Raw genomic sequence first — 15,676 nt, 5'->3', positions numbered from 1 at the left:
GAGTGATTTGCTTTCAGCTCTATAGGAGCACAAGCCAAAAGCTGCTCTCTTTGAGGAATAAAATAGTGGACGAGGAGCGTGAGTTGCTTGGTGCATTAGTTTATTTGGACCTAATGTTGTACTGAAACTTGAGTGGAACACTAAACTACATTTCCTGAAGAGCAGGTGCACCAGAATAAAAAGATAAATCCCCCTTAATTTACATTTAAAACATAAAGATAACGACCCTCTCAAGCTGAGTTTGACTCTAAGTGTTTTCATGAACATTTCCATGTAGTTTTCTTGACAATAATATATTTGCCGTTGTCCCTATTTAAAATTTCAGTGAAGCATTATTAATATGATAACTTCCCAAGTAGTTCATTATTTCCCTCCTTCTGTCACATTAAAAACTACAACTGGGCAGCAATCTCTGGGGCTAGAGAAGTTTTTGGTGGGCCATGTAGCCCTGGGACTGGAAATTATACGTCCCTTACTTTAGAGCACTTCAGGGGGTTGCTCCTGCCCAAACACTTGCCTGTGTGTTAAGGTGGACCCTGCACTGCATACCACTATCAGGTCACTGAGAATTCCAGAACATCCTGATGCACCATTCGTATTCTTCCAAGAGCAAGAATAAGCTTCAGGAACTAGGGACTTGCTTTGAAGAAAACATTTACTGTGATGCCCAAAATGGGAATTCTGAGTTTGAAGTTAGGATTCAAAGTTAGCTTATGATATCTGACTTTACTGGCAGTCACCAACTAGAAATCTGGTTTGGAAAACAAAGCTAAGCTTTTTCCTACAAGCAAATTCATGATAATTGAAGGAGCCAACTTGGCCAGGTCCAATATTCTTGATGGTGAACAAGAAGCAGAGTTCTGTAGAACTTTGGTTTATCCTTTTGCACAAATGTTGGCCATTTTGGGGGAGCTAGAAAAGCAGGCCCAAAGAGATCACAGATTGATAATGGCACATGCTTTCCCCAATGAAGCATCCAGAGGCCTGCAAAATTATGAGGATCCTTCAGCAAGCAGATGGAAAATAATTTTTTATACAGAACGTTGCATTTTTATTAGGAAATGTTATATTTGTTATAGATATTTATTCATATAATACTGTACTGATTTTGCATGATAAGCCATCCTGAGGGCTTTTTTCTTCTTCTGAAGACAATGCTAATGTATGAATATACAGACATTCAAAATAATTAAAATATATATATAATAAATAAAACATTTTTAAAAAATGCCAGTACACATCTTCATAAAGATACAATCAAGCAAGAAAACACATTTCTGAAAATCCACATTTGTTTGTTTTTATTTGGACTGACACATTCATTGTATGTCACAACTTCCACTGATCAATGAGGTTTGTAAAAAACGAAATAAAAAAATCTGGCACTTGCCAGCAGCGCAATGGGATTTATATCAGAACATTTTAATGAGGCATTAAAAATGCTTACTCCCCTGGTCCATAACTCCCCAGCCCCCACCCAAGCCCACCCCTTCTCACAGCTTTGATTGTATTTGATAAAAGCATGGTTTGAAAAAATGCTTCCCAGCGGCTGAGTTACTTTCACTGCCACACAGACGTTAACTAAATATTTTTTAAAAGGCCATGGATGACTTTAATGTAAACAAAACAAAAACAAAAATAAAAAAGGTGATATGGCAACACTACTAGTAAAGTGGGATACATCACAGAAACAGAAGTTTTTGCAGGCAACACTGGTTGAAAATTGTAAGAACACTTGATGGGTGAAGAAACTGAAATGCTAAATTATATACAAGAGGTGCTAACGGTGGCACTGAAAAACAGTCTTGTGTGACTGGGTTTAAACTCATTATCTATTGCTTATTTATTACATAACCGTAATCACGCTTGAGAGACACATGTGTAAAAATGAGACATTGTGGAAAACAGCTTTTTCATAAGAAACTTAACATGTACGTTCATCCAACGTGGAATGTACCAATAGTTGCCGTATTTACAAAGCTCCCTTTCAAAGTCCTTTTCTTTATAAAACCAGCTAACTGGCCCAAGGAAGTAAACAGCATATTTTACTGACTTGAGATACACTTTTGTAAACTCCCCTACAAGTGTCCTCCTCATTTCAGTTCAGTTAGAACAGTTGATTTTGCCCAGTCTTGTATAATAAGATGCCCAAAATGCCACAGGTGATACTTACAAAGTCCTGATCCTTATAAAGGATGAGAGTCAGTTGTTAAATTTCAAGGGGTATCCAATGGCTTTTTCCAGGCACTCTACCAAAGATCCAGCAGAAAGGAAGTCCCTCTCCACTTCGACAAATTTAATGTAAATAGACTTAGGGGAAATTCCTGGGTCCACAATGCAGTTCTGTGATAAAAATCCATTGATTCCAACCCACTCTTTGCTGAAGGTTTTGGTGTTGGCCTGAAAATGTAAAAACAAGCACTGCTGGAGAGTTCTGACCTCAGCAATGCCGAGGTAACAATAGATGATTCTAGTGGGCTCCATTTCCACTTTGAGGGAAGCTTGTGACAAGGGCATTTCGGTTTCCCCCAGAGTCTCATTTTCGGGCTCTTGGCTGATGCCCTCGTGATCAGGAGATGGTGGCTTCTCGTGACAATCTTCATAGCCGATGGCGTACAGACCAGGGCTCTTTGGAATGCCTCCAGGTAACAAATACTGGACAATATTTCCACCCGTTGGCTTGGAGTGAGCAATAGGTATCCAGTCAATCTCCATGTGTAACTCTAGGCATCTGGCTTCACTAATAGTAATCTCTAAGAATTTGTAGTAAACATTCTTCCAGTTCATTTTCTGTACCCTCGTCATGATGATCCTGCCCTCTGGCTTTTCCGAGTTGAAATATTCCCGGAGTCGCTTGCCAAGGGGAACTTGGGAACTGATCTCAGCATAGTGGTAGCGGATATCCTCCTTCCACCGTGTATTATAACCAATCCCAAATATGGCCAGTTTGTTAGAAAGGTGTAGCCTAGAAAAGTCTGCCCAACTTTGAAATAATTCCCATTTTAACTGGACGGATTCCAAGATCTGTACAATATTCTGCATTACGTCGCGCTTCCTTTAAATAAAAAGAACACAAGAATACTAAGTTTTAAGGCAGGCAATTAAGGAGATTAGAACAAAAGAAAGGATGCAATCACAAATAGCAATAGACATAAACAGGACTATCAGATGCTAAGGATCAATTGTTGCTAGAGAAATTCACAATAGTATCTTAAACCCACCTGTAGTATGAAGCAATGTGGTATCTCATGTCGAGCCCACGCTTTGCATGCAAAATGGAACCAAATTCAATTTCTGGCCTCTCCAGTTTGGGTTAGGAAAGTTTGCTGCCTGAAAACAGGGGAGATACTACTGGTCCAGTATGGATGATGCTAAGCAAATTGAACCAGTAGTCTGATTTGTATAAGGCACTGTGTTCATGAATCCTGGGTGGCAAATATTCTGAGAAGTGATGGGAATTGCCACATGCTTGTATCTAAGGCAATTACCAGACAGAAGCACAATCTTATAAAGAGAGCCAATGTGGTGTAGTGATTAAGGAGCTGAATTAAGACCAGGAAGACCCAGGTTTAAGTCTCAGTTGTGGAAACTAGGAGCTATGGAAACTTACTCTCAGCTCAACCCATCTCACAGATATGGGAAGGTTCCTCCTGACCAATTCTGTCTATCCACTGAGTCATCTGGATAGGCTTTCATCCGGTTCCTCGCATTCAGGGCACTGCCAGTATGAAGCAGTGCAAACACAGCCAATATTTGCACGGCCACTCACGATACACATGCAGAGTTGCTAGACACTGTAACTTTCCAAGGATAAAGCCCTACTTCATCAGCATCATTTTGATCCAGTTCAGCTGGAAAGGTTGAGACCGTTATATTACCATTGAAAAGTGCAGATGCTTTCAGAGTCTTAATTCACAGACAGAACATTCAAGGTACTTACTGAGACTCTTCTGAAGATTCCTGCTTTATCTTCAGTGATTTCTTCACTGCCGGCATTTCATCTAAAAGGTAAGGCAGAGGCTAAAATAATTTGTAACAACTGAGCTTTGCTACTTTAAAATGCAATTATATCCTGATTACAATGGTGTTCAATTTCAGTATGAATACAGGCACCACTGTAGTTTGTTTACTTATCTATTTATTTAAATTTATTGGCTGCCCAACTCCAGTGGACTCTGGGTGGCATACAAAACTAGGAAAAACATAAAAACAGCTAAAAACGTTGAATCACACAGGCAGCCCAGGCTAAAATAATCTAATAGATGGCAAAAACAACAACAGAAAACAGGGGGCATTGAACAAATATTAAACATCAACCCCAGGCCTGGGACCAGAGCCAAGTTTTCAAAGCTTTCTGGAACTTAGGAGAGAGCGTGCTGTCCTTATCTCTGGGGGGATGCCATTTTGGGCAGAGGAGGGCCGCAAAGAGAAGGCAGGCTTCTTAGGTCCCACAAGATGGCAACATTTAATGGAGGCAACCTGGAGCACACCCACTCTGCTGGATCATATTGGGTGGGCAGAAATGAATGGAGACCAGTGGTCTCTCAGGTATCCAGGCTCAATACCATACGGGGCTTTATAGGTAATATCCAGCACCCTGAATTGCACTCAGAAGCCAACTGGCAGCCAATGCAGCTCGCATAGCAGTGGTGACACATGGGCACAGAGGGAGGCGTCCATTACTGCTCACACCACTGCATTTTGAGCCAGCTGTAGCTTCCAGGTGGTCTTCAAGGGTAGCCCCATGTACAGCACACTGCAATAATCCAGTCATGAGGTGACCAGGGCACGAGGGCATCCTTATAGGAACATAGTTCCTATAGGTTGAGTATTAAAAGCTGGATTTCTGGAGTATTTTAAAGGTAAACGCTCTGGAGAATAAAAGTTAGACTCATAAATATTATACTCTTAAGCAAGAGGCCAAAGGCCATTCTGATACCAAATATCACTTCATAAACCAATTTCTAGCTTACATCAAATAATTAATACCAATTAATACTAAAGACAAAAAAAGTGTGTTTGCCTATTCAAATGGCAGCTGTTAACTGGGACAATAAACAAAGTACTACAATACAGTGAAAACTTACTGTACTGTATCGTACTGGAAAGGCCTTTTGATGCTATGGATATTTCCATTGCAATCTGCACTGTTTGCAGGATTACATCATCATGCAAATGACAAGTCTCTGTGGAGGCCATGCCCTCTCTCAGTTCAAATGATGGAACCCCTTGCCTTCAATTAGTACATTAACAGGAGGTCTCATTGTGTAAAGCAAAACTCTCAATATTTAACTGCGTTTTCTGAAATCTGACTTGAGAGTAGAGATCTCGAGAGCTTTTAGTGCATCAAAAATATGAACAAGCTATTGATGTTGGGCATATATAACTACAGTACACTAAGAGAGCCCCACGGTGATTAATGTTTTGGGCCTGGATCAGGTTGACCCAAATTCAAGTCCTCCCTCGACCTTGGAAGCTGACCTTGGATCAGTCACTATCGCTCAGACAATCTCACAGAATTGTATATGTGAGGAAAAACTGGAGGAGAGAATACATGACATCTAGAACTCCTGGAAGAGAGATGAAATATAAATGAATAAATAAATATACAAGCAGATGGAGTGTCAAACCGTCTAACTAAATAAGAGTTAGCACCGCCTCATTTCCTTACTTAAAATGAGATATCTCAACCTCAAATTCAAGGCATGGAACATTAAGATGTACAAAAGAGAAAGGCTAGTCCATGCTTGCAACAGAAGTTGCAGTGGCACCAATTAGCAATCACCAGTGTATTGGTAAGGTTTGCCACATCTTACCTAACTCTTGGTCGCCTGGTTGATAACAGTAAAGATCCTGACTATGGTTCCCCCATTCGTCCTGCGAATATTCCTCCATTGTGCTACCATCAGACTCCAGCTCTTGATATAAGCCACTGCTATTGATGAGCACTGGTTGGCAGAGTTGAGAATCCCATCCTCCTTGACCAAAGACCTGCTCCAACTGTTCAAATGTGTAACTGCTTTTTCTTTTGCCCACACCATGTTCCTTCACTCGGCTGTAACACCTGCGAAGGGTCTAAGACAGAAAACATGCCTGTTAGTTTATAGTGGCCAACTTCTACACCTCTTATGCCATTTTTATTTTTCTTTAACTTTGTTCTAAACTCTGCCACGCATATTAGATTCTTTTAACCAAACAGGATATTATGAAGTAGTTTTAAGGCCAAGTTGAATCTTCACAGCCATTTAAAGTTCACAGCAAGGAGCACTTGTATTTTTATATTTGCCACAAGAGGACAACACGTCTAGATAATAATTTTAAGGTATCAGTTCCATTTATTTGTCCTTTATTGCCAAAGCTTTCCCTTCTTAATCCCCAAGCTTGCTATAGTATGCAAAACTAAAACCTCCCAGTCAGATACTGACAAGCCCATAAGATATACACCTTTACAAAAGGAAGAGAAAGAACAGCTACTGTGGTACCCATAGTTTGAAGCTTAAGGAAAAGAGAGGGAGGGTGGGAGAAAGAGAAAGAGAGAGAGAGAGAGGGAGGGAGAGAGAGAGAGGAGTCACCAAAAGCAGACAGCTGGATTGTCCCTTACTCCAAAAAAGAAAACAATTAAGAAGTTGTTTTAAAAATGTTGGCCTAAACTCTTTAGCTAGTAAAATATATTACTTACATAGTTTGCATCCTTACTAACTCACTCTGTCTCTTGGGAAGCTGCTGAAATTTAAAAGAAGTGAAATCAATAATGCTCTGTATTCCCACGATCAAATATTAAACACACAGTACTAAGATGGTCAGGTCTAATAATAAAACATTAAACCCAACAGTCCAGGCTAGATTTTTAGGCATCTTATATACCCTGCCTCAATCAGATATTACCCACTTTCACTCTTGCTTAAATCATTCACTTGGCGGTAAGAAGCCAAATTACACATTAAAGCAAGTGTAAATAAAACACTGCTGAAAACGCTTCTTTTCTAGGTTTCCCCTCTTTCTAACTCCACCCAACTTCTGTTCTTAGGGGAAAATGCTTAAATTATGTTTCTTATTGTAGTTCATTGCAAAGGGTGGGGTACAGATGGAAAATTGACTATGAGTGTGCAAAGCTTTTCCAGTTCAAACTCTTATGAACTCAAAACACTTCCAAAATGGTTGGAATCACCCGTGTTGAGAGCAAAGCAGGACCACTAAGATTGACCCGTACAACATCACATGATACTTTTTGGAGAATCCAATGCCATGAGAATAATAATCCACTCATGGGGTACCAATGTTTTCTTTCCCTCTCCATGCAATCCTGCACAGATCTGCAGATTATCCCAACTCTCAGGAGCAAATTATGAGGCAGAGAGGAGGAAGAACTGACCTGCTGCCAGTTACACTGATGGAAGTAGTTCAGTGCGATTCTATCCCACCTGCTCTTTGATGAAGAGCAAATATAATTCATTGATAGAAAAGGGATGACAATAACTCAGAAATGTTGAGAAGAATTAAAGAACAAAGTAGAATAAGAATCTAAGAAGCTGAAGCAATCTGAGCACCTCAACAGCATAAAATCTTACTGTACCCAGAAAGTTTATATGTTGGAATTGTTTTCATATGGATTTCCCTTATACCTTTGCTGCAGTTCATCTTTCACCATGCAGTTGGGTAAGAATTATTGTAATCAGCATGCTTGCTGATTTTGGAGTTTCCTGAAGTTTGAATGAAAGTTATCAAGAATGAAATTGCTTTGGAGATGTGGAAGAAGCAAAAAAGGGGGGAAATGAAGGAGACCGAGAATAATTTGCTATGTAAAGTGTGTTTTACTATTCCCGTAGCATAAGCTGCTTCATCCTATTCCATCATAGGTATAACAAAGGACTTTGGAATGCATGGCAAAGCCTTACCAGGGATATTGTTTACTTCTAATAAAATAACATGAGCATCAGACTGAGAATGGAGAGTTACAAGACAAACCTCACAGTAAGCCACTAACCTTATGGGGCAGATCTTGAATCAAAAACTTTTTCACAGTGCTGTTGTCAATCCTTAAATTCCTTAGAAAGAGGTTGGGATTATGATACAGACAACAGCTCATAAATAAATGGGATTTCCTGCATAAAGACAGTTCAAGAACTTGCTTAATGAGTTGCAGTGAGTCAGTCTGAGAAGGATGGAAATGTGACATGCCAAGCATTTGCTATCACTCTCTGAAGTTAGTGCTGGCAAGAACATGGACCAAAGCCTTGCTCCCTCCATGCACTTTGCAGGCTTATGGAGTCAGATTAGTCCTAATTATTTGTTCCTGATTTCTAGCATAATATGGTTTTCTAAAATCCTACAGCTTCCTATCATTCTGCAGGTAGCTTTAGCACATAGGCTTTGATGTTCCCCACCCTCTAAAATTTTTTTTTCTTTATGTATTGCAATACTCTACCTCCTTTTCCTATTTAGAAAAAAATGCATTTCAAGCAATTCTGAACACCTTTCAGAAAAATATGCATACACTTCTTACTCCTTAAAGTGCTACACTATATTTAGAAAGAAAAGAAAAATTAACAAACTCAGGTCAACTTAAATTACAATTCAAGTTGTTCTGAATAAAAATTAGCATATTTTTGTTTGTCCCTTTCCCCGCCAGACCTTATGGATATTATTTATGGTTTCTCTAAATTTGGGGGGAGGGAAAAGATAATACATTGGAAATGTTGCTAGCCATCAGTGTAAAACAGATTTTAAGCTGTTGCTCATGTTTTGACATTTTTCAGCAAGCTACATAATCTACTTATGGCAAAGAATTTTGGTTCAAGACTTAGTCCTATTGAAAGGTCAAAAGAATGTTGCCTAGAGTCACGTTTCTGTGAGATGGGTGGCATATGATGATTGATAGATAGATAGATAGATAGATAGATAGATAGATAGATAGATAGATAGATAGATAGATAGATCTGAATCCACTAAAATCTAGACACTTCTGCTTAGTGGTGTGACAGAGCTGATCACCTAACCAAGCTACAGTCTAACGTAGAAATCACTAATATGAGTTTCTAAAATATGCTAAATGCTTTTATTAAGAACCAAGCTAAAATAAACAGTCCCTCCCAGGAAATTAACCAGGATGTCTTCACATGCTCTGATAAGATCATCTGGGAATTCCACCATCCACAAACACTTTTTAACACCAAATTAAGCCCCAAGTGTTTGAGAAAGTCCTTTTTAGTGGCCTCTTTCAATAGGACAGGAGCAACCTGACCCAGCAGTAATCCTACTGGGTATTCAGAATAATTGTAAGAACCCAGACTTCAAATGGATTGCACCAATCGGCCTGCTGAGACACAGAGTAGGGGAATTAGGGACGGAGTAATAGAAAAGCTCAGGGATCTAGTTGTGACTCCATGGAAAAGACATCTGCTGTGACAGCTTCATTCAGCAAAACAAATCATCCATACTGTATGGCAAATGAACAGAGCTGTCAAGCAGGCAGTAGTAGAAAAATGGCCTTATACTGTGTTAAGTTACTGTTCTTTATGATATAAGATATCCAGTTTGCATATAACCTCATGCCATAATATGGCTTGGTTTGTTTTAATTTTTCTTTGGATTTTGTACAGATGCATTCCAAGGCAGAAACCAGAGTTTACACTAGATGGGTTTCCACAACATGCTAAGGCAAACAAACAAAAATAAACACAGCAACAGTAGCACAATGCTACAGCAATGTTGACGGACTCAGTGTAATTTCTTACTCTGGGTTAAAGTGACATCCCACTTTCCATCTAAGAATTCAAGGAGCCATACACAGCATCTCCTCCTACACTTTTTCCTACAACAGCCCAGTGAGACAGATGTACCCAACATCACCTGGTGAGCTTCCATAGCTGAGAGAGGACTTGGACCTGGAGCTCCCTAAAATTTCCTGATGAAAACATAGCTGCAAGATGTCCGATAAATAAATTTAAGTAAATACATTTAAATTAAGGAAATGTAAGGAAATATATACTCACACATACTGAAATTTCAAATAGTTTTTGCAGCACTAGCAGTCCCTAAACCTTTCAAGGGAAAATAAATATCAGCAAATACACATGCAAACATGCATGTGTATTGTAAAAGGGATCATATACAACAGGATGGGGAAAGAGCTTGGTTGTATGGAAGCTTGGAAATTATAAGAATGCTGTGCTGATAAGCAATAAGCTTAGATACATTATTCACACAAGAATACATTTATGATAGGGTCTTACACTTTTAGAGGGTGAATCTTCATGAGCTCTGAAGCACTCTCTAGTAGGTAAACAGGTTCTGAGAATCTATCTGTGTACCTAAGCAACTGCTGGCTTCTTTGACTTAACTTTCCTACAGAAAGAAGGAAAGGTGCATCCAAGAAAGCGAACTACATTCTTTAATTAAATCACTGGTACCAAATCAAATGTCATATGGACGCATTATTGTGCCAACCTTGTCAAGCAACATCATTTCACATTAGTCATCTCCAAAGCTCACCAAGGAATCTCACACAGCCTTGCTTCAGATGTGCCGAATATTTAATACATTATGTATGCAAAATTTCACTAGATAATGCCATATTTAAAAGTAACACGATGCTTGTGGACTTCAAATGACATACATTATGGACAAATTTAACTGCTGATGTGATTTCTGTGAAGCCTAGGTCACCGCAATGCCATTATTCATGTATTGCATTAATTAATGTTTTTTTAAAACATGGAAATTTATGAACAGAAAATGTTGAGTTTAAATAGTTTTGAAAAAAAATCAATTTTTATTCATCATTATTAGTACTGCTATAGGTATCTGTAGTTTTTCTAATTTACTTGATATATTAAAACGATAATATAGAACCTTTCTATTACTGTTGTGAAACAGCTTAAACAAGAAGTTTCTTCTCAATGGTTAAGTCTAGCTTTACCTCCCTTTGATTTGGTTATATCATCTTTCAGTGTAGAAAAAAATGTCGTTCAGAATGCACAGCCTTTTTTTTGGTTATATTTACACATGCCACCCAGATAAAAGGTTTATCTCATACTGCTGTTTGTTAAATGATTTTTGAGTTAAAGCATCAATTTGTTTTTTTATGACTCTTACCTTTTCATGAAAAAAAAACCCGGAAACGTAATCTTACAGAATACAGCATATAGATGTGAAACCATTTCCCTAGATTTGGCTTATTGCTTTTCTACATATTTCAGTCAAGAAATGCAACACCGATTCTTAGACTGTCAAAATTTTGGCCAGCCTTTCAAGCTTCTTTAGGACTGAATCTCATACAACAACTGAAAACTATACAACACTGCCTAAAAAGACACTGATACACACACACACACACACACAAACACTCTTATGGATTTCTACCCAAGGGTAAGTTTCACAATACTTATTGTCAGCTAGATAAGTCAATGACCATAACCTAAACTCATAATGCATATACAGTAAGCATTCAATCTTCATTACAATTGCATACTTTAAATGAAATCTTTTAAATTAGCCTTCTTTTAAAGAGGAAGTGTTCTGACATCAAGCAGATAGCCTATCTATAAATTCACAGTTGACCAAGAGAACTGTGAGAGAGAAAAGATGCTGTTGGGGGAAGGGATTTCTTCATATATGTTTTCTAAGCTGTACGTTGTGAGCTGCCTAATACAGTAAGTCAGTAACTTAATTAACCTTCAAATGTATTATAACAGACATCAGAAACAGCAAAATATAGCCTCTTCCCTACAAAACACAGCCTTCAGTTGTTAAATGTTCGCATTATTTGACCCATAAACATCAGAAACCTACATACCAAATATCTGATGACTGATAGGCTAATAAAAAGTGCAGCGTTCATGCATTAGAAAATGCATTTCTCAACTCCTGAAGAAACAAATGGAACATCTCATTCAAAAGTAAATTTTATTAAAATAAAGGTGTAATCCAATCAGCAAATTTCACAATCATAATAGGTTAAGTTACATGTGACCACACAGAATTTATGTCACTCACTTTTACCGAACTTCTTTATGGACTACACCCAGAAGTTTCACATTCTGGCCTATAAAACCAGAACTGTCTGAAAACATATGAAGCTATGAATTTTAAAACTTAATAATTTTAGCAGAAAGAATTTTACAAAGTTTCTGCTTGTCCTTAGATCTACCATAAGAAGCAATGGATAGTTCAAATACATGCAAATCCCCTTTCAAGTCCAGAGATCATTCCACTGGGTCATTACTGCAATCCTAAACACACTACATTCATTTGGGTTTCTTCTCACATAGAGGTCTGTATGACTGCATTGTTAATACTCTGCAAGGAACTGTATTGAAATATAACCAATAAGACAAATCTCTAGAAATTGCCCAAAGTGATGAATCATGAAAGAACACAAGTATGACCAAAAAGCAAAAGCATGTTGATGTACTTACATTTTAATTTCATTTCAAGAGCAAACCAACACTGTTTTAGAAATAGTTAACATATAAATACTATCATGAGTATTAGAAATATTAAAATAATTCTTTGAGCATTATCTGCCTTAAAAAATACTCAGTGATCCTTCCTCCTAAGATTATGTTAACCAAAGTAAATATCAGAATGGACACTTGTATACATTGACTGTACTACAGTTAGAACCCATCAGTAAATCTTAAAACCTTCTATTCTGCCTACAAAGCCACAGAAGTCAATCATAAATTTAAGAAAAGATTTAGTACACTGGGTGATATCAAAACAGTTTTCCCTAAATTCAGGCTGTATAGATTGGGAATGTACAAAGCTAGATGGCAGTTCTAGAATCACAGCTCTGTGTGGTTTACAACTAAGGAATCCAACAGACTATTTGTGCTAACCCAACCTACCACGTTATACCATCATGTATAAAGACTATCTGATCAATTACAAAACATAACTGGTCTGGCTGAGGCTATGGAAGAGCCATTTATTGTTACTGCACCAAGATTTTGGAACTCCCTCTTCTGAGGAAGTCCCTCTTGCCTGCTGCTTGTTTTACACATCCAGTCACAAGAGCAAGACTTGCCTATGTAGACTAGATTTCATAGCTTGTCAAGTACAGGTAGATTTTCCCCCCTCCCATTGTAGCTTTTTGTTATGTTTTGGGATGTGGCTTACTTAGTGTTTTCAAAAGGTTTTATTTCTTTCTGGTGTTAGGTTTTGATCTAATACAAGTTTTTATTGCATGTTATTATCCTCGTCATTTTCCTAGATCTATATGAGGTGTGGGACATAAACATGTTAAATAGAGATCTATCTTCATTGAAGCTGGAAGATGCTTCTGGTCAGTTTGGAATATAAAGTCAAACTGTCTTACTGTCCATGCTTCTGAGTTTCCCAAATGCACCTGGTTCGCCAATAAGCCACAGAAAGCGGGGCTAGATGGGGTCTTAGCCTGATCTAGCAGGGGTCTTTTTATGATCACTAAAGCAAGGGGAAGTAAACACAGGATTTATCAAGAAATACTCACACCCACTTTTGTATTAATTCTAACAGACTGAAAATAAAGTTAGTTTCTTTTCGTTACTATTTGATTCAAATAACCAAAATAGAAAAGAAATACAAAGCACAGAACATAGTTCTTTAGAGAGTTAGGTAGTCATGCTGGCACTATTTTCAGTATCAGCAAACATATAAACATTCTGCTATTCTACAGATCATTTGTACTCTAAATTAGCAAATGAATGAAAGAACAATCTTTACTGCACTTCATAGCTGGTATCTTTAACAACTTCATAATCTCTCATAGAAAAAAAGATACTACATCTTATGCTGACTAATGTTGCTTTGATGTTTAAGGTAAAGTATCATGAAGAAAAATTCTCTAAACTACAATAACACAAGGCACTGTTACTTTTTAAAGAGGGAAGCATTCATTCAGCTCAAAAAAGCCCATATTTCCCACTTTAATCAATCCACATATGTGTCCTTCTGTAACTACTCCTGTCTTTGTAATCCAGCAGAAAATCAAAGCAGATTATTTGCAGGAGTGTTTTTGGTATTCTCAAAGATCCTTCTGAAGTTTTCTACATCAAGGATCTTTATAAAGCACAAGGTCTAACCACATTCCACATGACTCTCCCCACTCATTTCCTAGAGCTTTCCCCCCATAAATGTCACCATTTCCCTTTCCCAGTCTAACCTAGTAACAGTTAAGCTTAAAGTCCCCAAACAGAGCCAACCAGGTTCTCTCCACTGACCTGAGAATGAATCCTCTTTACTCCAGAGGGCTAAAACAATCTGACTCAACGCTTAAATACCTTTCTTCACCGTTAGGACTTACAATTCTTCGCAACACCTCTGAACTCTGCCCCAAATGAACTTAAAAACAAACAACCACCCCAGAGCTTAACTTGACTCCTGGACGCAACCCAAGCCTCCGCTTCTCATCCCTAACCTTATTCACCCTGACCCATCGCATCCTGCTTGCTTGGATCCCCGAAGGGTGCTTTGGTTTTTGCTTGTAATGCATTGTTCTTGTTTAAACAGGCGGGGGTCACCCCATCTTAAGCGAGAACCCCCTCGCCCCTTCACAAAATCTTAAAGATGAGCAAGACCGCCCTTGCTCGGGTAGGGGGGCGGAGGGGAGGGTTGTTTTGAGTCGCGGGCCATGTGCTTTCTGAACCTAGCCCAGCAACGTCAAGGCGCTGATCGGCAGCCCTTCGCACCGGTCGCGAGGGACCGCGGGGGCCCGACTCGAGAGTGTGGAGGGGGGGCGCTGCCCGCCCCGCATCCTCGGGGAACCGCCGACCGCTGGCAGAGCAGCCCCCACGAAGGAGGGGAGCGGAGGGCCGGGCTGGGGGGCTTCGCTTCGCCCCCCCTCCTCAGGAGAGCGCCGCGTCCCCCAGCATCCCCGCTCGGCGGCGGCCGCGCTCCCTACCTTGATGCGCTCTCGGCACTGCGAGGGCGTCCGCTCGTAGCCCAGCTCGGCCAGCGCCCGGGAGACGCGCTCGTACATCGCGGGCCCGGGAGCCTTGCTGCCGAAGACGGTACCGGCGCCCTCCAACTGCTGGTAGCGCGCCTCCACCAGCCGCTCGTTGCCCCACACGGCGATCAGCGCGTTGGTCTCGGCCGGCGTCCACGACATGCCCCGGCAGGCCGCGGCGGCGGCGGTGCCGCCCGGGGAAAAGGAGACGGAGGGAGAGGCCCCGACGCCGCCTCCCCCCGAACCGGCCCCGGCCCCCGCTGAGGTAGCCGCCGCCGCCGCCGCCGACCCCGACCCCGACCCGGCGGGGCCCAACGGGGAGGCGCCGCTGGGCGTGGAAGGGTCGGAGAGGCTGGGGTTGCCGTCGCTCAGCGCTCCGGGGGAACCGGGAGACAGCACCTCCATCTTGGGGATCTTCAGCGGCGACTCGGCGGCGGAGAGCTGTGAGGAGCCACAGGGCGCCGCCATATTGGGACTGCGGGGCTGAGCGGGCGGAAGTGACGGGGAGAATCCAGTGGGTTGGGCTTCCGCCAGGCGACGGCAGCTGGAGAGCCGAGAGCGGGGAATACAAAGGGAAAGCGGAGATCCGCGCGCGGGGGCGTGGCCCAGCACGTGGCGGGGTGGGCGGGGCTTCCTGCCCAGCCGCGGCTGAGATGCGAAGGAATAAAGCAGGGATCCTCAACCTCGGCAGCTTTAAGATGGGTGGACTTCAACTCCCAGAATTCCCCAGCCAGCCATGCTGGCTGGGGA

The 15,676-nt window shown here is 40.7% G+C and overlaps 1 protein-coding gene across 1 annotated transcript; it reads right to left on the bottom strand.

Annotated features, from left to right (window-relative positions):
- Window positions 1-1,474: 1,474 nt before the first annotated feature.
- On the bottom strand, window positions 1,475-15,404 carry MSANTD2 (Myb/SANT DNA binding domain containing 2). Its single transcript, XM_088139102.1, has 4 exons — window positions 14,882-15,404; window positions 5,817-6,075; window positions 3,941-4,001; window positions 1,475-3,055 (listed from the first exon to the last, which is right to left on the bottom strand). The coding sequence occupies exons 1-4, from the start codon at window positions 15,392-15,394 to the stop codon at window positions 2,203-2,205; spliced, it is 1,686 nt and encodes a 561-aa protein (XP_087995228.1). The 5' UTR covers window positions 15,395-15,404; the 3' UTR covers window positions 1,475-2,202.
- Window positions 15,405-15,676: the final 272 nt, after the last annotated feature.

The sequence above is a fragment of the Python bivittatus genome, unplaced genomic scaffold, assembly GCF_059951505.1.
Source record: "Python bivittatus isolate LINGU-HERP-01145 unplaced genomic scaffold, Pbiv_v1 ctg000320_np1212, whole genome shotgun sequence".
NCBI lineage: Eukaryota > Metazoa > Chordata > Lepidosauria > Squamata > Pythonidae > Python > Python bivittatus.
The sequence above is the reverse complement of the archived record's forward strand: the minus strand, read 5'-3'. Positions and strand labels throughout refer to the sequence as shown.